The sequence below is a fragment of the Physcomitrium patens genome, chromosome 3 (genome assembly GCF_059467195.1).
Source record: "Physcomitrium patens ecotype Gransden chromosome 3, ASM5946719v1, whole genome shotgun sequence".
Lineage (NCBI taxonomy): Eukaryota > Viridiplantae > Streptophyta > Bryopsida > Funariales > Funariaceae > Physcomitrium > Physcomitrium patens.
Window position 1 is genome coordinate 12,250,521 of NC_143412.1, and position 25,770 is coordinate 12,276,290.

Below are 25,770 nucleotides of genomic sequence, written 5' to 3' on the forward strand. Positions count from 1 at the left end.
TTGAGGTGGTACCTGTTCAAATTTGGCTTGACACGGAGACATTGCTTGTGCAAAACTACCTCTACACTTAGGCCTCTGGCCTCACATCCATGCAATGAAATATCCCTTTTCTAAAACCACCCCCAGATTCGATCTTGTGCATGAACATGATTCCTTAATTATCATCCATGGAATTTGGGGTTGAGCCTAGGGCACAAGGATTTGCCTCTGCATGGGTGAAACCTTATTTTTGTGTATGCTTTTAGATGTTAGTGTCTTGCACCAACAAGAGAGTATGGAGTAAGTGACATTTAAAGATTCTTAACATAATTGAGATTGGGGTTTCGAAATCCTCAGTTAGGAAAATATCATATTCTTTACTTCACAGTTGTAGCACACATGTATTACAGTATTTTGAGGTGAATTATTTTCCCTTGAACCCATCATCTTTGGACTTCAAAAATAAACAAATATACCTTAAGAAAAATGGACCTCCCTAAATCCTTGATTTAAATGCACATTTACTCTGCTGCAAATATGTATCCAACTTGATATTGAGACGTTGCAGATTAATACTTTTCAGTAGCCAAGAAAGTTTTAGAATCTATCTGATTAAGATTTTTTGACCTGGTTCTAATGCCCCTAGCGTCTGTTTTGAGCTTGGTCATGCTGAAGAGGACTTTTATCTGACCCCACATCTAGTGCGATAAAATATCCATAGAAAATCCTGGTTCAGTTCTCTCCATGAATGTCCATATCACAGCATCAGAAAATTGGTGTTACATTGTCACAGAGCACAACTAATGTCAGCTCCTTTCAAAGGGTAATAATGTTAAGAGGCAGACAGTTTGCTACAGGCTCATGTAGCCACTGGTGATTCACTCTCAATTGCTGGGCAATATGTTCTGAGAAGATGTATGCACAGTTCAAGGCCACATCCTTTTCATGTAAACTTGTGCATACTGAAACTCAAATCCCCTTTCAATTTATGCAAGGATGAACGTACAAAGCATGATTGATTTATGAGCAGTATTGCAGCTCATGCAGGCAACATTGCAATCAATCTCACCCTACCCTTAAAATTCAGCCAAACGTACAGAAATTCTTGGTGTAGCAAATGAATTCCTTGTCCACTCTTAACTATTCCTACTTCCACCAATCCAGTTTTGAAAATTTATTTGAAGAATTTATTTCCAAATAAAAAGTTGTCTGATGTCGAAGCGAATCGCGCCGTTGGAACTTGAAAGAAATGAAACATTCCACTTCTGTAGGAACTAGTCAGTACACATCAGTTGGCGAAACGAGCTCTGAGCTGATTTCAAATATGAGAGCCAGAGGAGCTGTATTACTCGAAATGAAAGAGAGCTTCTTATATCCGGACTCACAGCATGAGAACCTTGGGAGGAGGAAGGCTCATTGATCACTTCGGTGGGTGCCAACTGAGACCCATGGTCTTCGAGAAAATGAATAGACTTGACCGGCGGTATGTTTTACTGTTCCACAGTGGCTGCTTTGGAGGCTCGACAAGTCAACTTTGACTGGTCTTGCATCAAGTCCATTCATCTGATGGAGCCCCGCTCTTTGTCACTGGGGAAGATCTCACTGAGAATCTACGAACTTTTTGCAGAAGGGCCGGTCTGCAGAAGGGCCGGCGGTGATTCTTAGCATCGGAACTGCGGTGCCTCCCTATGTGCACGAGATGGGGTCGTACGCCGATTACTACTTTGACGAGACCAACTGCAACCACAAGCCAGAGCTGAAGGCGAAGTTCAAGCGCATCTGCGATAAGATGCACATTAGCAAACGTCACATGGTAGTGCGGAAGGAGCTCCTGGCGCAATACCCCTCTCTGGGAACATACCTCAACAACAGCCTGGAGGACCGCCACAAGGTGTGCATGGAATGGGTACCGAAGTTGGCAGTTGAGGCAGCTGAGAACGCAATCAAGGAATGGGGCGGGTCACTCTCACAGATTACCCATATTGTCATGGCGACTACAAGCGTCGTTAACATGCCCGGAGTAGATCTTCTCGTTGCCAAAGCGCTCGGCCTCTCACCCAAGCTGCGCCGCGTGATGATGTATCAAACAGGATGCTGGGGAGGAGCCGCGATCATTCGGGTGGCAAAAGACATCGCCGAGAATAACAAGGGGGCACGTGTTCTTGTTGTCGCAAGCGAGTGTACTGCAACCTTCTTCCGCGCCCCTAGTGAGGAATATCTCGATGGACTGGTGGGCCAGGCATTGTTCGGCGACGGCGCTGGAGCACTTGTCATCGGCGCTGATCCCAACCCCGACACTGAAAGGACTCTATACGAGATTCAGTGGAGCGGGGAGATGGTGGTACCTGATAGCGAGGGCGCCATCGATGGCCACATGATGGAGGCCGGCATGTACTACCACCTCAAGCCAGACATCCCGAAACTAGTCTCCCGCAGCATCGAGGAGTTCGTTTCCGACGCCACCGCTCAAGCAGGAAATGCCGACGTCAACGACTTGTTCTGGGCTGTACACCCCGGAGGCGTCGCCATTCTCAATCAGATCGAGAACCAGCTGATGCTCTCTCCTGAGAAGCTGCTCGCCAGTCGGGAGATTCTGGCCGACTATGGCAACATGGCCAGTGCGTGCGTGCTTTTCGTCTTGGATCAAGTCCGAAACTGCTCGATCAAAGCCAAAGCATCCACTACCGGGGAAGGTAGGGACTTCGGATCGCTCATCGGCATCGGCCCAGGGCTCACGATGGAATGCTGTGTGCTGAAGTCTGTTCCACTTGATAATTAGCCTTGACGTATTGCAGGAATTTTTTGGACTTTTTTTTAAAACTTAGAAAGTGATTCAGTCTCGGGGATAACTGGTGAAAGCTTCCTATAATTTGTCATCTTAAACGGCTTCAGTATAGTAAGTTTGACAGCTGCGAGGACTGGGCAGGCCATTGCCGAACTCGAGTCACCGTTGTGATGACGAACTGCCAATGCAGCTTGCACTTGACCCATGCTTGTCAAGGATCTCGTATCAATGTTAAGACGCTTTCTTAGAACAATAAAGTATGAACTTTCCTTCAGTTTTTAATTCTAAAACGCAGTTGCCTCAAAAAATGCGTGAAGGTTTTGAATTTACTTGGATTAGAGTCCGTAAACTGGGCATAATAGATCCAGCAAAGAACATAACATGGAACTGCACACATGGAGCCATAATATCAGTGAAGGGGTTTACCGTCGATAGTTTCAAAACTTAAAAAATAATTCCATTGAGGTGAAGTAAATGGATGTGCTTGGAGGAATGGTTCATGGGAATGGTTCGGGGTTCAGGGATTAAACTCTATGTTGTAATGTGAGAAACACGATTGGGTTTTTTCTTAGAAATACATAATGCAGATTCGGTCCATCTGAGCTCTTCGGCTCGGTAGAGGTCGAGGTTTAGGCAAGAGTAGAAGAACTGAATCATTTGGAAAAACTGCAGACCCCCCATCGATGTTTTTAGTCTAAAATTTAGGTTGGTCTTAAGTGGGGATTGTATCATTCTTTTCTTATATCTTTCAATCAAACATTTTTTTTTCCTTTATTCTTTGTTTATTTTTTGTCAAGTACATTATCCTCCCTCTTTCAAGTGATTACTAATCATGTTGGGTTGGGGTTGTGCACTATCACACCAGTCCTTCCAATTCGATTTTATCGAAATTCTATCTTGACCAACTCTAAACGAGGAAACACTGCCAACGAAATTGTGAAGATATAAGATCTTGTTTGCGTCAATTACAAAAATCTCAACGCATTCTCATCACATTTCAGATGCTAATAAAGTTCACATCTGGTTTGTGCAACGTCTTGCAACATTGTGACACCGAATTCGGATACTGAATTGTTCGTGATAATGCTCATTGTTACGTGGGGTAACATATTGATATTCTATAGAGTTATCCAAGTTCAGTTCGTTCATAGCCTTGAGAAAAAATTCATTCTTTATTTTGATTTCATCAAAAATCAGCCATCACTCAAACGCCACTGAAACATCAGTTGTTCCTAAGTAAACTTCAATCGGGCCGTGCTTCTGAAGCACATCCAATTCTAGCAATATTTTTTTCCATGATTCAGTCCTCTCTTGGCAGGATCCATCACACGGTAGCTTCGAAGTCCGACTACACCTTTGGACAAATCTGCTCATGCTGCGAGGAAATAATCTAAGATTCCAGTCTAGAAGGGAACGCTTAGGAGAAGCGTGAGCTCCACGTTGAACCCCGGCCCAAGCCCCACTAAGAATCCCCATTCACAACCCTCACCAGTGGTCGCCGCACCAGTTCGCTTCGAATACTTCCTCATCTCGTCCAACACAAATAAACAGGTAGGGCTCGAAATGTTGCCAAAGTCGCGCAAGATATCCCAGCTCGGCTGAAGCTTTTCCTTCTTTATATCCATCGTCTCCGACACCACTTCCAGAATCCTGTAAGCTCCGGGATGGACAACCCAGAACATGTCGGTAGGGGAAGGAGATCCGATGAGCTCCATGCCTTCCGATACCAGCCCCTTCAAATGCTTCCCTAGAATATCCGGCACTACATTCTTCTGCAAGCTCTGAACCAGCCCAGCATCGCTAAAGGTCCCCACGATTGCCTCCGCGCTACCTTCGATTGCCGTCTGAGAGGACCAGTACATCTCATAGAGTGGTCTCTCGTGGTTTAACTTGGGGTCGGCTCCAAGAATTAATGCTGCCGCGCCATCTCCGAGCGTGACATGCGCCAAGAAGTAATCCACCTTGTAGAAGGTTTCCTCGGTGGGCTTTCTGAAGTTCATGATCGTGTTGGCCTCCGCGGCGATGACGAGCACGCGAGCATCTTTAGCGCTTTCTGCAAGGATTCTCCCCACCCGCATGACGGCTCCGCCGCCCCAGCAACCCACTTGGTTCATGAAGATACGTTGGACACTTGGTTTCAAGCCAAGCTTGCGGGCAATGACAAAGTCAGTTCCGGGAATGCTTAGAGTGGATGTGGTGGCCACAACCATGTGTGTGATGTCAGAGAGAGGGCGGCCCCATTCTTGCACTGCATTCATCGCTGCTTCGACTGCGATTTCTGGTACCACCTTGTTCGCCATGTTGAGTCGCGTTGTCAAGCTTTTGTCAGAGTAGGATGCAAACTCAGGATACTCCTTGACCACCTCCTCCGTGACGAATGCATGGCGCTTTTCAATGCACGACGTATCACCTGCAGTTGCAAATGCAAAGTTTCAGGGCTCAAAGCACTGATTCTCGCGTTCTACATGACATCATCACACAACAGCAAGAACAGGAGACGCATTCACAACACCGATCACCAGCACTCACACATGTACTTTAATTTTTGCAGAAGAGGTTTGTTGTCGCCAACTCCGCACATTTCGAAGAGCTTCTCGGGGTAAGTTTTCTGCTCGATGGTTGTGGGAGGGCACGCAGTGCCTATGGCAAAGACGCAAGTGGGTCCATCGGGCAGGGGCACAAGTCGAGGGTGAGGCTGCTGGAGAACCTTGTGTCCATGTCCATTGGTCACTGCCCCCCTCTCCACATATGATGCCATAGTCACTGCAGAACTTCGGCTTTTTCTGAATCCTAACTTAATACAACGACGCCTCTTCAACTCTTTACTCTCAACAATTCTATCAACCGAGAATTGTAAAACCCCTACACCTTTAATTAGAAAGAGAGAATGTGAACTTGTACAGCCACGAGAGAATGGGAGAGAGAGATGTCGACGCTGAGCCCAGTGGGTTATGGCAGGAGCATACTAGTTGAGAAGCGAAGGTGAAGAGAGACTGGGGCAGATGGGAATTATATATAGTCACCACTGCACTGAAATTCAGCACAAGCATATCGTAGCAGCTGAACTGTGTGAGTCATGACTCAGGATTGAAGTATGACCAAACCAGAGATGCGATAGTAAACTTTGGCGCTGCAGCCAGTTGGGACGGTTTTGCACTAGCCTTGAGGCGGCAGTGGACCCGACCCGCTTGACTGCTGACTCCAGCCAGCCAGCCTAGTCTGGTTGCATCTTAGTTACGAAATCGTTGGCAACGGAATATGCTTCCCGTCCTTTGCAGAATTCATTCATGACACCCCGGTTCTCTGAGGAGACCGGTTCTGTTGACATCGATGAGCACCTGATCAGCGACACCTGATCTGTCAACGGGCTCCGCGACCCACAAACTCAAAACCCAAGCAAAACCCTAAAAGGAGTCGTTTTGGGTCAAAAACTTAATCTTAGATGTGTTCGGAGTGGAGCTTTGTTATCATCATCAGGTCATGAACTTTGATGAACGGTTACTTTGTGGTTCCGATTTGGATTTATTTTATTTTATTTTATTGAAAAGATTCAGGTGAAATCATAAATTCAAGAATTGTTGATGTCCATGTTAGTACCTTCACAAAAGGGAAAAAAATAAAAAAAAAAAAAAAAAATCTTCACAATTGTCTTCACTACCTTTTACTTCAGCTTTAATAGTTTTGTCTCTTATTAAATCTAGAAGAAAACAACTAAAGAAGTCAACTTTATGGAGACCCTATGACTTTAAGACTCAACCTTCATATTCTCAATTAATATTCTTCTAAAAGGTTGAGTGCAGTGTGAATACCACATGCTCAAAAGGAATTAAATTGTTAGTTTTTGCACATGAAAACAATTGCAATTGATTTTCACTGCAATGCTTGAGGTGCTGGTGTTGTCAATTCTGCCATCAGATTTTTTGTTTTTATTTTATTTTTAAATAAAAATACATGTCGGTTCACTTTGAAGAAAATCACAATCTGCCATTTTATGTATATTTTGCACATGTGTAAGAGTAGCACACTTAACATGTCCTATTTCCTATGTCATTTCTGAAACATTTATTTTCATCAAATATTGCATGTGTATTGATTAATATGGAATGAAATTTTAACGAATTTTGAAAAAGTACTTGGGCTTGAAATGATTATAAAACTCAAATAGTCTAAATACTCGACCTATTATAATACAATACTCCTAATGAAGTTCTATAAAATTTTGAATAAGAATCTATATAAGTTTTTCTGAATATTGCAACAATGTATTTATTGTTTTATTCTTTTGCTTTGTATTTTACTTTTCTTTTTCTTTTCTTTTGTATAATAAAATGTTCTGTGCCTGTAAAATATCCTATCCAACACGAAGACCATTTTGGTCCCTTCACTAGCGTCCCTAAACTTTCTGATGTCAACTTTTAAAGTGCTATTTTCAAGCTTGGTACTGGGCACAATTGTTTTTAAACAAATGCATAAATTTTTGTTAATCTTTATTTTAATTTCTTAAAACCAAACCATTTATTCAAAATAAACACCTTGAATTCAAGTAAATTTCCTTATTTATTCATGTAGTTTTGATCATATGTAATATTTTACTTCTCTTAACTTCTTTGAATATTTAATTGTGCACACACTCAGTTTTTATTAATTTTCCTTTGAAGGTTCTAAACTTTAAGATACTAAAAATTTATCATTGAAAAATTGATTGATCTTTGAGTTAAATTATTATTCATCTTCATGAAAAATATTCCTTTCTCCCGTTTTTCTCCCTTATTAATTCCCTTACCTTTACCTATATATGCTCAGCCATCACATAAACCATAAATATTTAAATAAAAAATTTTGCAATTAAAAAGACATCTTCAAACTATGAAATAGGAAAGATTATTAATGCCCAAAATTGACTAGAGTTCACATGACCTATTTTCTCAGTAAAAAATGACAAGTTTATGTTGGTGTTACATCATATATTATAACATAAACAAACAAGATTTGAAAATTTAAGAATACAAGTATAAATTTAACTACTTGTAAGAATCGCATAATTTTTACATCATTTGCACCTTTTTTAAAGTAATGATATAACCCGTAACTAGGATCTTATCACATTTACAAAAGAATACAACTGAAATAATGACTTAATGTAAACACGTTTTCTCAGATTTTTAAACCATGCTACACGCTCCTCACTTTAAAGAATTTACACATGGTCGTTTATTCAAAAAAACAAGGAATCTCACACACATGTAGTGTGTTTTTACAATTTTGTGCTAAAAGAAGTAAGAGCACATTACGACCTTCTAATCAAGATTAAGATAATAATGCCAAGGCAGGAGCAGAATCGGAAGCTGGGCGCTGAGCAGTTAAACGAGATCTTCAACATTATTGGGCTTCTTCCACTGTTTTGCAGAGAGTGTTGTGCTTCCTCACAGGCGAGTTGCAGTTCAACTGGCAGCATCGGAAGCGCTGGTGATTCCCATTTTTGTTGCTATTTTCATGTTTCAGCTCTTGAAAAATGTGTCCACATTAACTTGACATGCTGGTTTGTGACTGACGTAAGTTTTAGAAAGAAGAATTAAGTACAGTTCTACCATTTTCATGAAATTGCAATGCACTGAAATGGGTGGTAAAAGGAGCTACCCATACTTTCAACAAAGAGAAGATAAAAATATTGTGAATTCCTGCAGAAAAAGTGTAACCTTCATCAGATTACACCACAGTTACATGTCATTTTTCTGGATATAGTTGCTCAGAATCGGAAAGACGCCAAGATGTTTGTCGGTCCTCGCTAACAGTTATTGAACTAGAAAGTGATACCAATTGGTAAATTCTTCTCTAAAAACAAGGATTTCTGAGGTGACGTTCGAAGCAGGCTATCACTTTATGCTCTGCACTCTAGATTCCACTGTAAAAGGTGGATGGACATGGCTCACGAACATCAGCACGAGCTTCAAAGAGATGTGCCCAGTTTCCTGAGATGTTGTCACTCTTTTGGGGTCCTTGAACTCATCACAGTGGCATTGAGTCGAAAGGTCTAAGGCGGACACACAGAAACAGGCTCATGGCAAGGACCAAGCTTCAAAAGACTACGACCTAGATCGTCAAAATCCGGATGCATTTTTAGATGCGGTACACAAACTACAAATTGCAGTGTACAGATGACACAAAGAGGATGGGCAATTCAATACCCGATGCTGCAAACTTAGCATCTGGTTCATACACCTACAACCCATCAAACAGTGAGGTGCGGTTTACAGATTGTGCACAGGAACACATAGTCCGTTCACATGGTACTTTAAGAGATGTGCCTGTCCGACATTGCTCTAAACAAAAGACACCTCTGGCAACTCTCATTAGGGTATAATCTCATCTCATGCAGGCAGAAGAATCAGGCACTTGTGGTAAAACCTCAATGGTTCGATGATTTCAGAGAAGGAGCACGAACGCTAGGCATCTCGATTTTCTGCGACAATGGATCCACTCCTACATCGGCTTCAATTGACTTGAAAGGCTTTATTTCCCTGGATTCCTCGGCTTCCTTCGGTGCAAACAAGGTCTCAGGTTGAGGCGTTACATCCTGCACAGTTGAACTTTCTTCAGTGTTCTTCAGATCGTCATGGAAGCGCTGAGACGCTACAAAAGCATCCATGGATCCGGACGGGCCTCGTTCGCGCGACTCCTCCTCCTCTCGATGCCGAGCTTCAGAGCTAGCGGCTTGAGGTTGATCATTTCTATTCAGATCTGCTACACGCAACAAGTTGCATGAAACTCCCTTATTCTGAACCCAGATCTGCAACATTCAAATATCTGATGGACGCGGCTACCGGTTGCCACTTTTGGAACATCCAGCAAGTGATTCATCAGCACAACGCATGCGCTTCACAATTGTCTACTTGTCTATTCTGACTTCGTCGTCGTCGTCGTCGTCTTCATCTGCTACGAATCAATTATGCAATCACTGAGCGGAACACCATTAGCTCAGAAACTGATACCGCAATTCCCACGAGACGACGCTACCTCGACGCATGTCACCCTTGCAGGCATGGGAGTGGCTTGTTGCCGGATCTTCGCTCTGCCTTTTGCCCATTTGTCCATTTGGCATGCATTGTGCGGCATGCGTATCTGCGGCATCGCCACCGCGACTTGCAGGCCTCGACAACAGCACCCACACTGTTCTCCTGGTCCATTCCTGCTTGCTATCCTTACAATGTTGGTGTCGAAATAATAAGAAATATGTTTGGTGTTGTGTATCTTGCATTGTGGCCTGCATGATTCCACATAAATTTTTTAAGCATTTTTGCAACACATTCTACTGTAGTTGTGGAGATGTTTTTGGTGATGTGATCCAATTACTGGCTACATTATTCCAAAACTTCATGTTTGTAACTCTTGTAACATTTGTTGGGAATAGAAAGATTAAACTAGCCATTTTTGGATTATTTGCTTTGAGGGTTGGGAAATGAAGTGTTCATTGGCATTCTGGATTTGTTACCACCTCATGTTATTTGGTTTGAAAAAGAAAAACAGCTCAAAATGCTTGAAGTTTTAGGTGTCAACCAAACCCTGCTTTTGTCTTCTCTGTGTTGTAGGCGGATCTTAAGAGGATGTAAAACGCAAAATGAGGAAATGTGATAACCAAATTGAATTGTACAGCACACCTGGCAAATTCAAGTTAAAAAATAAATAAAAGAAATAAAAAATTTATAGTATGGTGAGGTTAGTATATTTCTTTGTTTTTGAGATATTGTGTAATCATATTTAAAGTTTTGATTAAATAAATCACAACCATATAAAACTTAAAATATTAAAAAAAATCATTGCATTAATTGTCATGAAATTACAATATTAAACACTCCAATCGATTTTATAGTAATAAAATTAATTTTGACTCGAATAAAAATAAATTAAGATGTATATGATAAGATATTTTTAATTTATATAATATTCAATCTTAATTGCACTCCAATTTTTGAAAGCACCAAAGTAATGCAACAGATATTGAGTTATTTTAAAACAACTTTTGTATTTTTTAAGAATCATTTAAAATTTTTTGCAACCCTTTTAAAACATTACAGAATACTTTCAAATTAGATATTTGGACTACAAGTTACCAAAATCATAGATAATAAGGTACAACATTATTTTAATGATATTTGGAAAATATTAAAAGGTCCGTTTGGAGCAGTGCCATGATCGAAGGGGCTTGAATGGTACCTTCCATGCCAATCAAACCCAAATTCATTCAACATACAAACATTTTTTTTATAGTTTGGGAACCAAGTTCTCCGAAAACCCTGAACCCTGAGAGCCCTGACGCTGTGAAGAGTGTGTGTGGGCTACTGTCATTCGGGCTTTAATCTCGTTCATCGCGTCGTCACCGATTGCGAAGCTGAGATTTTGAATTGTGGGTTCTGTTTCTACCGACGCAGATTAGTATGCTAGACATCTTGTTGTTCCGGAAGGAGCGTGGCAATGATCCCATACCCATCCGCGAGTCGCAACGACGTCGATTCGCGAGCGCGGAGTTCTGGACGAGGTTATCAAGCTGGACAAGGAATGCCGCCAGTGCCAGTTTGCGGTGAAGAATATGCGCAAACAGGTGAACCGCGTTCAGGATAGGATTAAGAAGAAGAAAATGGCCAAGAATTTATAGCTGCGGATCTCATAGCTGAGAAGATCCAACTCAAGGAGACGAAAGTTGCCAAGGAGAAGGAGGCCTCGGATTCCAAGGTTGTCATGGAGGCTAAGTTGCGCTTGGTGGGCGACTTGGTTAACGATTCCGTGCCTGTGGACAACGATGAGGTATGCACTGCGGATTTATTGAGTCATTTTTTTATGTCTCGTTGCGGGTCTTTTCGTAATTTTGCGAGAAAGCTGTCTTGAACAGTTAACAGGGATTTCAGCGTTCAGCTCAGTAGCCCGATTTACATAAATGAAATCTCCAACGTGATTGAGATAAACGAAATCTCCAACGATATTTTGTGCGCATTCCAACGAGTGTGACAGTTTCTAAGTAAGTTAAATGACGTGAGAGGGTTTAATACATTAGAATTGTTTATTCCGCTTCTTCTGTTATTGACCAGCTAGGCACTGCTCTACCGCAGGTTACTGGGAAAGGTGATGACAAGTACCTGATTGCAACTGCCGGGCAACCTTTGTGCGCATTGCATCGTGGCAGCTGGATGGACCCCAAGCAGTTACCCATTAAGTAACAATCTGTACCAGCTTAATGCTTTTTGCGTTTGTGATACGCGACTGAAATGGCTAGTCGATGCCACTTAAGTTTAGTTTTTGTTGGTGTTCTTTTGGTTTTACTGTTCTTCAGTCATTACAAGTTGTGAGTGGTTGCTTTACGTGGAGATTAGTGCTCCGATTGCGATAGCTTCACAGATGGTACACGCAGAATTTTGGGCATGGATTGTCGTTGTGATTATCTTCAATACTTGTATGTAGGTATGCAGGGTATTCAACTTGTTTCCGTAAGGAGACTGATTCTCACGGAAGAGAGATCCTTAGATTATATCGAGTACACCAGTTTGAGAAGGTTGAGTAGTTCTGTATCACTGGCCCTAACGTTGACGACTCCTGGAAAATGCACGAAGAAATGTTGAAGAATCCAGAAGAGTTCTATCAACATGTACTGATTTGTATAATACTCACTTATGACTGATGGCTTTAGCATGTGGCGCTTGAGAGAATGGATTTAATGAAGATGATGTTCTACACATCCCATGTTTCGTTGACGAAGAGATTGCGTCAAGAAGTGATGGTCAAGGTTGCGGACATTTTTACAAGGACACAAGTGAAACGATTCCTTCACACTGTCGAACTTCTTAATGACGGTGCATTGGCTGAAATTTGATGTTTATCCCTCTGCGCTGCACAGGCGCATTGCCCACAGGATACAATCTCATGTGGAAACATCATGACTGGTCAGGCTGTATGATATACACAGTTGGGTGTTCCATATCGAGTGGTGTCTATTGTCTCAGGTAAAACCAAACGAAGTTCTGCCAAGAAATTTGGAGGCATGGTTGCCGTCTCCGAAGAAGTTTTGTGAGCTTGTGTCGTGCTCGGCACTGAGTTCCTGCCCTTCACTTGGAAAACTTTTAAGGAAAACACTGCAATGGAAACCGAGGTCTCCACAACAAATAATCTTACAGCTAAGGTACAAATTTTTCTTCACTTTGGAGGCAGTTTCTCATGCTATTTGGTATCTATAAGTAGAGGACACAGTTCTTATAAACTTCTGTTTGATTCTGATTTACTGATCTATTCTAATGATTTCTCAAATTTGATTCCATTGGCTGCGAATTTTAACTTACATACAACTGACAAGAATTTTTGTTTCTTAATTGCAAATATTTCAGGTTATGTTGGTCATGCTCTCTTAACATTAGTATTAATCTTTGAGCAGGTTCCCACTGTTGCAGCTCGAGATAATAAACTTACCTCTTGATGTTCAGTTCAACATTTGGGTTGTTACCACTGTTTTAGTTTTTAATGTTTAGTAACCGAAATTTTTTAACAATTTAAAAAAACTGTTAACTTTTTGGCACGAATGTCAACGACATTCCATCTTATACTTATGTTCCCATTTGGAGAAGCTCTAGCTTTCAGACTCTTGATGACTCCGATGCATAAATAAAATTGTGTTTGATGGAATTTATACATTTCATTGAATTTTGAATCTTTCTCTGCACTCATATAGGCCACGGGTCTGGATTATCTTAGACTTGGATTGTTTTGTCAGCATACTTTTCGCACGTTGTAGATTCATGAGGTCCCCCAATGTCATGTTTCTCACACTAGACATCTTCAATCTTGTCGAAGTCAGATTCAATGCTGACGATGACAAGCCTCAGCAGCAGGGATGAGGAATCATTCCTAGAACAGTTTAGAGATGAACATACCCTTTTATTGCATATATTATGTGTTTCATCCGTTTCAGGATATGTACTTCATGTAAATTGAATTCACAGGGTGTGAAATGTGCATCACTTCTTCCCTCGATGAGTACGTGAAGCAATTCCACAGTCTAAGATGCATATCGAATTCCAAATTTCTTATCACAAAACTCAAAATTCTGTTACAAGATTGAGCGGTGGGCTCTCTTTTCTAGAGTTCATCTTCTCGTTTCTGAGACGCCGCTCGTTGTAACCAGAAGGCGCAGGTTTGTAGAACTTCGTGATTATTCACGTTCCTTGATTAGTCTCACACTCAGATTTCTCTCAAGGGTTTGTGTTTCAGATCACGCTAGATGACGATGTTATTCGAGGGTAACTAGAGCGGCAGTTGTATACGAGTCTCCAATTTTTTCCTGGGCATCCTCGTCTTTGTGGGGGTTCTCTTTAGAATTGTGCAGTGCACCGTATCTTTGGTTCTAGGAACCAAGTTCTGGCTTACCCTATCGTGCATGTGCGGCATTTTGGAGGAATAGCTTGTTTCTACCCCTTCATCAAATTTTAGGAGGTACAGAGTGAGGGTTGGCTCAAGGTAGGGTAACAGAACACCTGCGCGCACTTAGGTGACAATTATAGTCATATTCTAAAAGTTATCTACTACATTTTGGCCAGACAAAGCCACACTTGGGGAGCGGCTTATTTAGTAGACTGTCTCTCTTGTGTCTTCATGGTATCTATAAGATGTTAGCGTCCACTTTCACGACCGCCAGCCTGCTCAAATTTTATGTACAATGGCCACCTCCAACACTTCTTCGTAATTGGCCCTCCAATTCTTCACTATCAGTACGCTATTTGGACCTTGGGACGAGAGTATTCCTGCCCAACAATCGAATTCAATTCTTGAGAGCAGTTGTTAAACCTAGATTTTGCGATTTTCGGAATGCTGAAAAATCTGCTCAAGGCGGCTGCACTATTCACTGCACAGCATTGGCGAAGGTGATTGTTAGGGGTGGGGGTGTATGGGTTTTTGTGCCTGAGTTTAATTTTCAAGAGTACCAGAATTACTTTTAATTAGTAGACACATTCAATGTAGAAATTTCAAAGCTCATTAGTACATGCATGAACCTTACGTGGCTCATAGGAGACCAGGACAGAGATTATCTCTTACTTTGCAAACGGCGTGTCTATAAAACATCCCCGGCGGCTGGTAAGTCTAGACTTTTGGCTGATTTTAATCAATTTTCCTTCTCAATTCTCAGGACTTGCACGTAGAAGCTGAGGAAGGGGCAGTGGTTCAGGACCAATCTAGGGGCGGCCTTCCGCGGTTCCACATTAGTTCGCTTCCAGCTGTAAAGGTATTCTATGACGTTCATGCAGGATCAAATTAATTTCGACATAGGCCTTCTCCATGAGCTTTGGAATATGCTAGAGCAGTGCATTGTGTTTTGAAAGTTTTGCTGAACTTTCAATATTCTTTATAAGAGCTTGGGGCCATTTCAAGTGCAGGGAATGACCGTGCGAGTTGATGGGGATGAATTTTGGCATATGACACGAGTTCTAAGGTTGAATGTCAATGACAGGTACTACATCCTACTCCTTTGAGATAATCCTTTGCTACGAAGCTTGACTGACACGACTTGGTTGTCATCTTTATGCTCTTGAAGTGTTTCCTAGAGGTTCTTCTAAATTGTATGTCTCTTTGAAAGATGTTGCACTGTAAGAACTTATTTTTCCATTTAGTTAGCCAATTAGTTGTTTTAGATTCAGTTGAGATTTTCCCGAGTTGTACCAGCCGTGATGAACTCTTCCTTTGTTTGAGTTGTATTCCAACAGATGTAATGTCTCCATGACTCTTGGGTATGTGATTGCAGAATTGAACTTTTTGATGGAAACGGGGGACTTGTAGAGGGTACCTTGTTGAAGGTAACAAAGAACTGTGCAGAAGTCGTAGCAACGACAGCGAGACGAGTACTTCCACTAACTGGCCCGAACTGGCACGTGGCCGCCGCTTTTGGTGTGTCTTGTTTTATAACAGCTCCGAGTTCACATTTTTTCTTTATCCTCCTGATTGCATCAATTTAATGCGCGCACTTCCTCAGAAACTCTGTTTTCAGCATCTGGATTGTTTGGTAAACTTTAAGATGAAGTTGGAAATGATTGGAATCTGTTCCCTTGAATAGATAATCTGGCTCCTTTACAGGTTCGACATATTCATTGTCGTGCCCCGGTGTGTTGCGTCGACAGGTAATTTGAAGGGTGGCCGTGCAGATTGGCTTGTCGAAAAATGCACGGTATGTTGCTGTGGGATTTTCACGTTTTCTTGTCTTAATTATAAATTGAATTTATTTGGTGCATTTCCATGTATATTTGAAGCTTCCCGTAGCTTAGCATCTCATTGTTCCCTGTGATTATTATTAGTTAGTTAGTTCCTCTTTTGCCGAAAAAAATCTCCTGTGGCAACAATGATCTCCAGGAACTAGGTGCTCAGACTCTCACCCCTCTTCTCACTCAAAGATCGGCTTCTGTGGCTGAGCAACGTAATGATCGGTGGAACCGTATTAGCATGGCTGCTACCAAGCAATGTATTGACCCTTTTCGTCTTCTCCACGTCCAAGTTTGCCTGTGTCATTAAGAATTTTTTATTCTTATTTAGTGCAATTCGTGTGCAATTCTTTCAGCTACTACTGCAGGTGGTAGTTCACTGGGTAGTGTTGTACAATTTATTTATTTGTTTATTTCATATCTTGGGTTTTCTCATTCTGTCAGTTTCTATGATGTGATGGAAGATTTCTAATACTGTCTTAGGCTAGTAAGTACAAAATCCGACCAATAAAGCATTTGAAAATGTTGATTCCTATATTTCCCTTTTGTGAGGTGCAGGCCAAAGATTACACGCCTTGGATGTGCGTGAACCTACTCAACTGAAACATTTATTGGCAGAAGTAAGTATCAGATTAGAGATCATTCTCTTGAATTTATCGGTCATATCAGGTGTGTTGTCAGCATATTGGGATAGGGCATTGTCAAATACCTCACTTTTATAAAAGCAACTTAATTTTTGACCATAACGGTTCCATAGAAAACAATTTTACCCAAGTCATGTCAATGCTTCAGTTTGAGTCACGAACCCAAGTCATCTGAGAGTTGTCTAAATGCAATTGTGAGGTGCAGGTAAAAAAGGCGGACGTAGCGTTCCTTGCTGCTGCAGGAGCACCTCCTCTAGCACAGTCATTGTTACAAAGGCCAGAGTGTCTGCGTGGAGGTCTACTATTGATTGGTCCAGAAGGAGGTAAGTTTGACTTCATGTGCGGTTTCTTTCCAATTGCAAGGGTGGTGATTAAAAGGAGGGACTATATGGGAGTGAAGAGGTTGTGATATGGCTGACCGACGTGCGTCCTATTAGCGAAAGTTCAGATACATGTAAATTTTTTGAGAATGCTCGCTGCAGTGGTTTTGATTTGTGAGCATAGGTTGAATCTTTGGTGCAATTATCTTACAGATTTTGTTTAATTTCATTCTTGTAATGAAACTGGGAGTTGTGCAGATTTCACACCAGAAGAGATTGAGTTGCTGATTGATGCGGGAGCAATGCCTGTAGGTCTAGGTCAGTTACGGCTTAGGGTGGAAACAGCTGCTATTGCCATTCTCACGACAGTCATACTTCTCTCAGAAGGTCACCGAGAGGACTTGAAATCAGAATAGTTAGTATCGAATCATTTAGTGGATACAGAAAATTCCGAGAATATTTTCAAAGATGAGCCCTGCTCTTTCATCTATTCATTTGACGAAGCTCGAGTGTGCACCTGTATACGTAGATTTCTGTCAGCGTATCTTGTAGTAATTTTCTGGTAAAAGCATCTAGACTTAGAAATGCTTATTACATTACCATTTTTTTTTGTATGGAACCGTTTCATGAATGCTCCCTCCTAACAGCGCTCAATTTCGTACCACATAACCATGCTTACTTGGCGAATGAATCAAATCAATCATTTAGTCAGCAACCTCGACTGAACAAAGATCAACCTCAAATTTCCAGCACCTCCCTTGAGCTCTCTAAACTTTCCTAGATTGAACAAAAATCATGTGTTCAGTACTGCAGCAAGTAGATTGTATTTCAAATCCATTCGAGCACCAGATCATCGTAGCCAAAACAAAGACCCAGCTACCGCATAAGATGTCCTTTTCTTGCACTCTACATCGGGTTTGTCACAGAATCATGCTATGCAGAGGGATAACATCTTTATATGACTATACTAAACAATATATATGTTTGCAATCAATAAATACTCTAGCAAAAAATACCCAATAAGAATTCATATAATGAGGGAATAATGCATGCACTACCAGTTACAACCAATTGTTTTGTGAAATATAAGGAAAGATTAAAATTGTGTAAAAGTATAAAAACAAACAAACAAGCAAGCAAACACTTTTATTGATTAAAAGTACAACTTTTTATTCAGTTTTATGAACTTGAGCTCCAAAAAAACGTTTCCAAAACATGAGAAAAAGAATTAAAGTTTTCAAGAACTTTAGAAGGAATATCTCTTAACTCCACAAAGTAAGCAATATTATCCAAAAGTCTCCATGAATAAGTTGTTCACTGGCATAAGTTTTCACTAGTGTGATTTTTTCTGTTGGCCTTTCAAAAGTATATGATGATGATATTCAAACTTACCCAATTATGCTGCAATTTGAATAGAATCATGGCACAGAATGCACCTGGTGGGTGATTGTACCAGACCTTTCCAAATTACATTTTTATATTTGCATGTGTATATGTATGCGTATAAATACATCAATATAATACTCATTAATTGCAGCTGTAGCTTTTGAAAAGCAGCTGCGAAGGAGCGTCGTGACATGAACATGATACCTAGAGGCATAGGTGCTAATGCCACTACTACTACTACTACTTATACTACTAGTGGTGTTTCCACCTGGAGTTGTGCACAAAAAGTTTGCTGCCCCAGGCTCTGAGCGTGCCCTTAAAGCAATGCCGTGCTTTGCTTTGCTGGACAGGGGGAATGGGGGCGGCATCTTGTACACCGTGATGGAAACGCGTCTCCCCAGGACCAACTCTTGCTTCTTCTTCACCTTCAACTTCAATATTTTGTGCTTCTACTTCGAGCTCTGGCTTGCTTTAGAACCAGCAGATGCCAGCAATCGCTATAGCGAAGATCAGAGAATGGTGGGACCATACTTCAGTAGGAAAACAAAAAAAGTAAAGTTTAGGGTGGGAGAGGGTACTCATTCTGGTGAGGGATGTGAGGAAGTAGAGGTGGAATCTCACTCATGCTTTCTGTGCATATTACTCATGTGGGCGGTCCTTTTACAATGACTTTAGGCAATGAATGCAAACGTACTCCAACTGTGTGAGGGAAAAATATTATATGTTTTGGGGATCAGTGAGTTGTACCATATCTGGATGGCATCATCAGCCCATGCTGGTGCCGGTAACTTGTCACTTGGCAGACTAAGTTCTTCGCATGGACAATCCTTCAGGGGTTGGCCTCGTGGGATATTTCTGTTCTGGTCCACCACCGCAGGGTTGGAGATGGTGCGATACGTGGCTTCGGTGTCGTACAATCTGATTGTGGTGTTGTTCACTCGTCGTGTTTGTGTTAGTGTTCGTGATCATGCTTTAGGTAGTTAATCTATCGGTAATGGTATCAGGTTGTATCAGACGCTCAGAGATTGACTAGGTTTCATGATGTTCACCTCATCGAGGCGGTTGACGCCGTGTTCATAGCTGGATGATGCGGCACGAGATGACTCCAATCGTTTGTGGGGGATACTAATAATCTTACTGTCGTTTCTGGGTTTGAAACTCCAAAAGTGGGGACAATCTGGATAATTTCGGAAAGCGACGCTGTGTCACTTGAGTTGCATTCCTTCATGTTATATTCTGGTCTGTCACACCGAGAGGATTGATCAATGAGAGTGCCGGCTCATTTTCGAGGGCCGGCACTGCAATCAGGCGATGTAGGATCGGTCCGCAGTCGTCCTATCTACAGCTGCTTTTGAATTAGATGTAACTAGTCAATAGCGTCATTTTGACTAATTTAACAAGTGTGATATACGGCCTCACCTACTTTTTTTAATTTCAACATCATTGCAAAGTTCCACGCCAGCGACACCTCAAGTTGCTGTGTCCGCCCTTAGGTGGGATTTTAAGGGCTACTCGAAACAACTGGAACATTGTTTGCCACTACAATCATTACACTCTGTCGCATCAATCCAACTTGCATACTAGCGTATAGATATACTTGCAGCTCGTTGTCTTTGCCACATCAAATCGTTTGTTTATTTGGGTGTTGCTTTTCAAAGACTTGCACGGTAGTCGGTAGTCAGCATCATCACTCGTACTAGAGGTAACAGAACTTATTCACTGAGGCAAGCTACTTTCTCGCACTTCGCTGCTTTGTAAATCTCTGAATTTTTCTGTGTGTGTGATACCTCGGGTCGGTGGTTATTCTAAGATTCAGATCGTCTAGGTTGCAGGCTAGAAGGCATCGAATTCGTCGAGTTTCATTTCAAAGTAGACTAGCATAGCTTCATCCAAAAACCGGTGGATCCATGTACTGTAATTTTATGTTTAATGATGGTGCGCAAAAGAAGAGCAACCAATAAATCAAGGAGAAGCATCGACTTATGAATGGAGGGAGCGGACTGGGCGTGCTTGTCGTCCGATCTTATTATTGACGTGCTGCGAAAAATCCAAGGAAGTGCTGAGAGTGAGGGAGATGGCAGACGAATTGTTGCGTTGGCCGGTGTTTGCCGCAGCTGGCGGCGTTCTGTTCAGCAAGAAATGCACCTACATCCGCCAGCTTTACTGTGCTTCTCTTCAGCTGTTCGCCAACCTGCACCATCTGGATCGTATCTCCAGTGCATGCTAAGGAAAACGGGCGACACTTTCCAGTTAGTCCAAGTTGTCCAGGGGAAGGAGTACTTCCTTCTCGGTGCCAGAAAGAATTATGCTCTAGGCTCCACGTACTTCAAAATTAGCACAGATCATAGAATTTTGTGGACGCAGGGACACGACGTCATTATCATGACCTCAAACTTCTGGAGAACGTCGTTCGTATTAAAAGATTCAGGTCCCAAGAATGAATCCACCTCGAATCTCTCCGTGCAGTTCGAGGAGGTTGCCATCGACCGGAACTGCATGCGAAAGATGCGATGCCACCTCGGCCCTCCAGCAAGCTACGACTCCACTTCACTGGACACATCCAAAGGCAGCACACACAAATGGTGGCGAACGTGGTGGAGTGGGTTCTTCCGAAGCAATCATCTGCTCAACCCCGTCACTCCAACCAACTTTTCTCCCAAAACTTCCAAGACCAGCACCTCATTCTCACCCCGAGGCACCAAATCCAGACATCGCTCGTCAACCACCGATTCCTCAACTCCGTCAAGCAGCGACACGATCCTTTCCTTGACAAGCAAGACTCCCGTGTGGAACGAGCAGCTACAGTGCTGGTCCCTGGACTTCAATGGCAGGGCCTCAATCGTGGCGTCGATCAACAACTTCCAGCTCGTCTCCACCGACTCGAATGACGCAAGATTGATTCTCCAGCTGGGAAAACTCTGCAAAGGTCTGTTCGCCGTGGACTTCTGCGCGCCGCTGTCGCCCTTGCAAGCGATGGCCATCGTGCTCCCCAGCTTCGCCACCGCCGTCGGAATAGACCCATAGACTCACTCTAACCCACAAACTCTAGTGAAAAACGCGCAAACTACAACCAGTCCCTGCGCCATGAGTCGTGGTCACGCCGCACCACTGCATTGAAATCTACGTTGCTCATTCATCGCACGAATGGTGCCGCGTTGACGTGCTCGCACCGCAATTCGACGCCCGCAAGTTTGCGATCAACAATCAACCAAAACTTCCACGCAACCGACGTCGTGACTCGCACTCTCGTGCTTGGTGCTCCCGACGGCACTGCCTCCATTGTGGTTCTTTCTTCATTAATCCATTTCTGTTTTTCTTAGTTGACGGAGTCTGTCGATCATCCATCCAACCGACTTCTAGAGTTATGAATTGGTTGCCAAGTTGTTATGGAATTATTTTTTGATGAGTTGGGTAAGTGTGTTTAGGGTTTTGGGGTTTGGATTATAGTTGAGGTTGTTGTTGGATTTGAACTGCAAGAAGAATTTTAAGAAATGCAAAGTATTTTAGTGGTTGATGCGAATGTGATCTAGAGATGATAAAGTGATGTGTATTAAAGGTTAACTATATATCATGAGGAGGCTTTCACAAGATTTGTGAATATTAAACAAATTTAGTAGTATTTTTTTTTTTTTTTTTTCACATTATTGGGATATTTTTCAATTACACTTTTTAGCACTTTTAAATATTAGAAAAAAAAAATCAAGTATAAGAAATGTACATTAAGATTGTTTAATATCAATAAATAAATTTAATAATTCAAAAATAATAGAAATAATTATTATTATATATGTTTATATATGTAAATATATAACAATATTATATTAAAAATAATTATATATAATAGTCTTCATTTAAGACATATAACTATAAAACATGTATAAAGTCAAATATATGTCTATGAAGCTTCTAAAAAGCTATCCCACAAGATAATATCAAATCTACCTATAATTACTTTCTACCTAATACTTATTATATAGATAAACATATATGTCTTTGATATTATCTTCCATTTTAGAGACAAGTTCCATAAGGAGAGGTCATTATATATTGAAGAAATCTAAGATACATTAAATTATATTTGCCACATACTCTGATCTTTGTTCCCTTTAAAGGTGGTTGATAGGTCCTTTCAGCCATCAATAGTGTCTCATACTAAGGTAAAAAGACCACCCTATTATTTGATCATTGTTGAGGCCTTTGTAACTTCTTTCAAATAAAACATTTAGAACACTATGACAAGTCATTTTTACCTCCAATAAAATCACCAAACATCAAGAATTTCTTCCAAGTTCTTAATACTAAATGCATTGTATTTTGCCATCTATTCAAAGAAAAATATGATGTTCTTAAGGATCTTCATCTCTATTATGTCATCTTAAAAGCTATGATAATCACAATGTCTCATCTAATAAGTTAGCAAATAATAGCTCTTGAAATAAATCTATTGTTTTTGGTTCTCTTCTTCTTAGTGCTACAAATATACAAAAACTACAAATAAAAAAGAAGGTAGAATGCTATTTTTTTTTAATCTTATTTTTTTTATAGCAAAGATTTATTATTTTTTATTTTAATTTGATGGATGTTATCAATGAAAAGTATCAACCTTCTTTGCTTTATTTACAATATTCTTTGATGGTTCTTATGTGCATTCACTAATATCATATCCACATCAATAAATAAGATATTCTAATCTATTTTTATATTACCTTGAATCTAAGACTTCTTCTACGTTGAATTCTTAATTATTATCCACCTCTATAAGAAAAGGTGGTATTTATCTTCTTGAAATATTAACTATCTCATATGGTTAAAAAAAAATATGTAGAATATGAAATAGATCTTTATAGATTTTGATAGATGTAATTAATAAGTAATTGAATTAATTTATTTACAAATAAAAAATGATCTAAATTTATAATAATCTAGCTTATCAGAAGGATTACTAGTTTTAATATTGTGACAAATTATCCATACTTTTTCGCCAATATAGAATTGAGATTGTTCCTTACAATAGACATTTGCGTTGGATTTTTGTAGTTCTTGAGCTTCTTTTAATTGTGCCTTTATTATTGCATGTAGCTCAAATAAATAATTTTTTGCCACATGATTATCAACTTTTGTAAAGTCAAAAGTATCAAGTCATAGATAATAATCATAATTGGAAAATAAAGGTATTTATTGCATAGAAGAATGTATTATATTATTATAAGCAAATTTTGCCAATAGCAAAAAAATTGCCTAATCATCTTATTTATAGTCTATGTTACATGTCAAATACTACTAAAAAACTTGGTTTACGTACTTTATTTATCTATCAATTTAAAGATGAAAAGTCAAAGATAACTTTATATCTATTTTTAAAATCTTAAAAAGAAATTTTCAAGATCTTGATATAAATTGAGTCCTCATATTTGATATAATATCTTTAGACAATTATAATAATAATAGATGTTGTTAAGAAAAAATTTAGTTGTTTCTTTATTTATGATAGATTTTGTACTTGATACAAAGTATGCTATCTTGGAGTAGATTAAAATTTTCTTAGAGTAGATTTAAATATCATCTAGAAAATAGATAAGAAAATCATCAAAAAACTCACAAAAGATATTCTTAAACGTAATTTTTTTATTCATTTTCTTCTTTAATGTATATCAAGTTATATGCTCCTTGTAGATCTATTTTTTTTTTATAGATTTTTACTTGATTCAATTAACCAAAAAGTTTTAAAATTAAAAATAGAAAATACCTATTTTCTATTAAAAATAGATATGACACATACAATAAAAATTGACTCTTCTTTTGTAGCATACATAAAAGAACTTATACCTATCAATAAAAGTTTAGATATATTGAACTTATGGATTTTTACTTGACTATCAAAATCTTGGATTAAACTACAAAAAAATTAAGGTTATAAAAAATCCAATTTATTTAAAAATTATACTTTTTTAGCCACCACAATTTAAAAATAATTAGATTGAAAGGAGATTTAATTACATTAAATAATTCTAAGCTATTTTAACCCTTAATTATTTTATCTAAAAGAACTATTTTATAGGTAATGTCTCCAAAAGACAATAAATGACCATCTATGATTTCTGCATGTACAAATTTATTTATCTAATAAATGATGTCCAAGATTTTGCTAGTCAAGTAAAAATCTTGGACTAATTGATTAAAGATATTTCTTGTTTTTTAACAAAGGCTTCATCTATAAAAACAAGTTAAGGCTCTTGAATCTAATAAAGCAAAGACTTTGTGTTTTTTTGGTCATAAACAAACTTCTATTATAAAACAAGGTAAAAAATTTAATAAAAGAATATGATCTTTACTAGGTCTCATGTAAGATTCCAATTACATGGTTTCTATTGTAGTTGAAAAAACTTTTTTATCAACTCATCATCTTCTTTGGTAACTATGCTCTTTATTTTGTGATTACATTCCTTATTTGAATAATGTTGAGTGGTGTGCTTAGGTTCTCTACAATATAAGTACAATATTTTTTAACAATGTCAAATCTTTTTTTGTTTAAAAAGAGGTTTGAAACATACCATGTTAATTTGCATTGATTTCAACCTTGATAAATAAACTTCTGCAAACTTAGAAGTTATCACCATGATTTGACTTGTACCTCTTAAATTAAACCTTTGTTCTTGAAGTCTTTCAAGAGTTGATTGTCACATGCAACAGCTTAGGCAATAAATTACTCCACTAAATCCACTCTCAACATTGTCAATAATAAATCTTTGACATTATCTTTCAATCCATATGAAAATTGATTGATAAAGGCTTTGTCATTCCAATCTACGTTATAAGCAAAGTTTAAGAATTTTGCAATAAATTTTTAGTAATCCTTAATAATCCTAATCAAAATTTAATCAATCCAAAGTAAATTTTTAAAAAATTACAAAAGAAATACAAAAAAGTTATAAATTAATCTAAAAAAAATATAATAAATTAATTCTATAGAAATATAAAAATAAGCCTTAAAGAAATAATAATAATATATTTTTAAAAATATTATAAATAAAAACTTTTAAAAAATAATAAAATATCTTAAATAAATATTTAAAATATAAATTTTCAATATATCTTAAATAAATCCTAATTAAATCCTAATTTAATCTTAATTAAAATTTTAACAAATTTTAATCAAATCTTAAATCAAATCTTAATAAAATTTTAATTTTAATCCTAATTAAAATCTTAATTAAAATCCTAATAAAAATCTTAATTAAATCCTAGGTAAATTTTTAATTAAAAACCTAATTAAAATCTTTATTAAATTTTTAATCAAATCTTAGGACAAATCCTAATAAAATCCTAAATCTTAGATCCTAGATCTTAGATCCTAGACCAATCTTAATCAAATTCTAATAAAATCTTAAATCCTAATCAAATCCTAAACCTTAGATCAACTCTAATTAAATTCT

The 25,770-nt window shown here is 39.2% G+C and overlaps 4 protein-coding genes and 1 pseudogene across 5 annotated transcripts; 4 read left to right on the forward strand and 1 right to left on the reverse strand.

The window, feature by feature from the left end:
* Positions 1 to 1,464: 1,464 nt before the first annotated feature.
* Positions 1,465 to 2,758, forward strand: LOC112279843 (chalcone synthase). Its single transcript, XM_090248603.1, has 2 exons — positions 1,465 to 1,506; positions 1,607 to 2,758. The coding sequence occupies exons 1-2, from the start codon at positions 1,465 to 1,467 to the stop codon at positions 2,756 to 2,758; spliced, it is 1,194 nt and encodes a 397-aa protein (XP_090104729.1).
* Positions 2,759 to 3,607: 849 nt separating this feature from the next.
* On the reverse strand, positions 3,608 to 6,170 carry LOC112279776 (chalcone synthase). The gene is made up of 2 exons (XM_024514445.3): positions 5,294 to 6,170; positions 3,608 to 5,174 (listed from the first exon to the last, which is right to left on the reverse strand). Exons 1-2 carry the CDS (start codon positions 5,520 to 5,522, stop codon positions 4,168 to 4,170), a joined length of 1,236 nt encoding a protein of 411 aa, XP_024370213.1. The 5' UTR covers positions 5,523 to 6,170; the 3' UTR covers positions 3,608 to 4,167.
* Positions 6,171 to 11,066: 4,896 nt separating this feature from the next.
* Positions 11,067 to 12,459, forward strand: LOC112280571 (serine--tRNA ligase, cytoplasmic-like; annotated as a pseudogene). The gene is made up of 3 exons (XR_016502101.1): positions 11,067 to 11,563; positions 11,866 to 11,969; positions 12,215 to 12,459. The product of XR_016502101.1 is annotated as a serine--tRNA ligase, cytoplasmic-like (transcript).
* A 1,267-nt stretch (positions 12,460 to 13,726) lies between these two features.
* On the forward strand, positions 13,727 to 17,553 carry LOC112280570 (uncharacterized). Its single transcript, XM_024516209.3, has 9 exons — positions 13,727 to 14,661; positions 14,925 to 15,020; positions 15,172 to 15,245; positions 15,537 to 15,679; positions 15,910 to 15,956; positions 16,139 to 16,247; positions 16,546 to 16,607; positions 16,837 to 16,954; positions 17,210 to 17,553. The coding sequence occupies exons 1-9, from the start codon at positions 14,407 to 14,409 to the stop codon at positions 17,365 to 17,367; spliced, it is 1,062 nt and encodes a 353-aa protein (XP_024371977.1). The 5' UTR covers positions 13,727 to 14,406; the 3' UTR covers positions 17,368 to 17,553.
* A 2,057-nt stretch (positions 17,554 to 19,610) lies between these two features.
* On the forward strand, positions 19,611 to 21,857 carry LOC112279413 (tubby-like F-box protein 6). Its single transcript, XM_024513822.3, has 2 exons — positions 19,611 to 20,039; positions 20,163 to 21,857. The coding sequence occupies exon 2, from the start codon at positions 20,324 to 20,326 to the stop codon at positions 21,359 to 21,361; it is 1,038 nt and encodes a 345-aa protein (XP_024369590.1). The 5' UTR covers positions 19,611 to 20,039; positions 20,163 to 20,323; the 3' UTR covers positions 21,362 to 21,857.
* Positions 21,858 to 25,770: the final 3,913 nt, after the last annotated feature.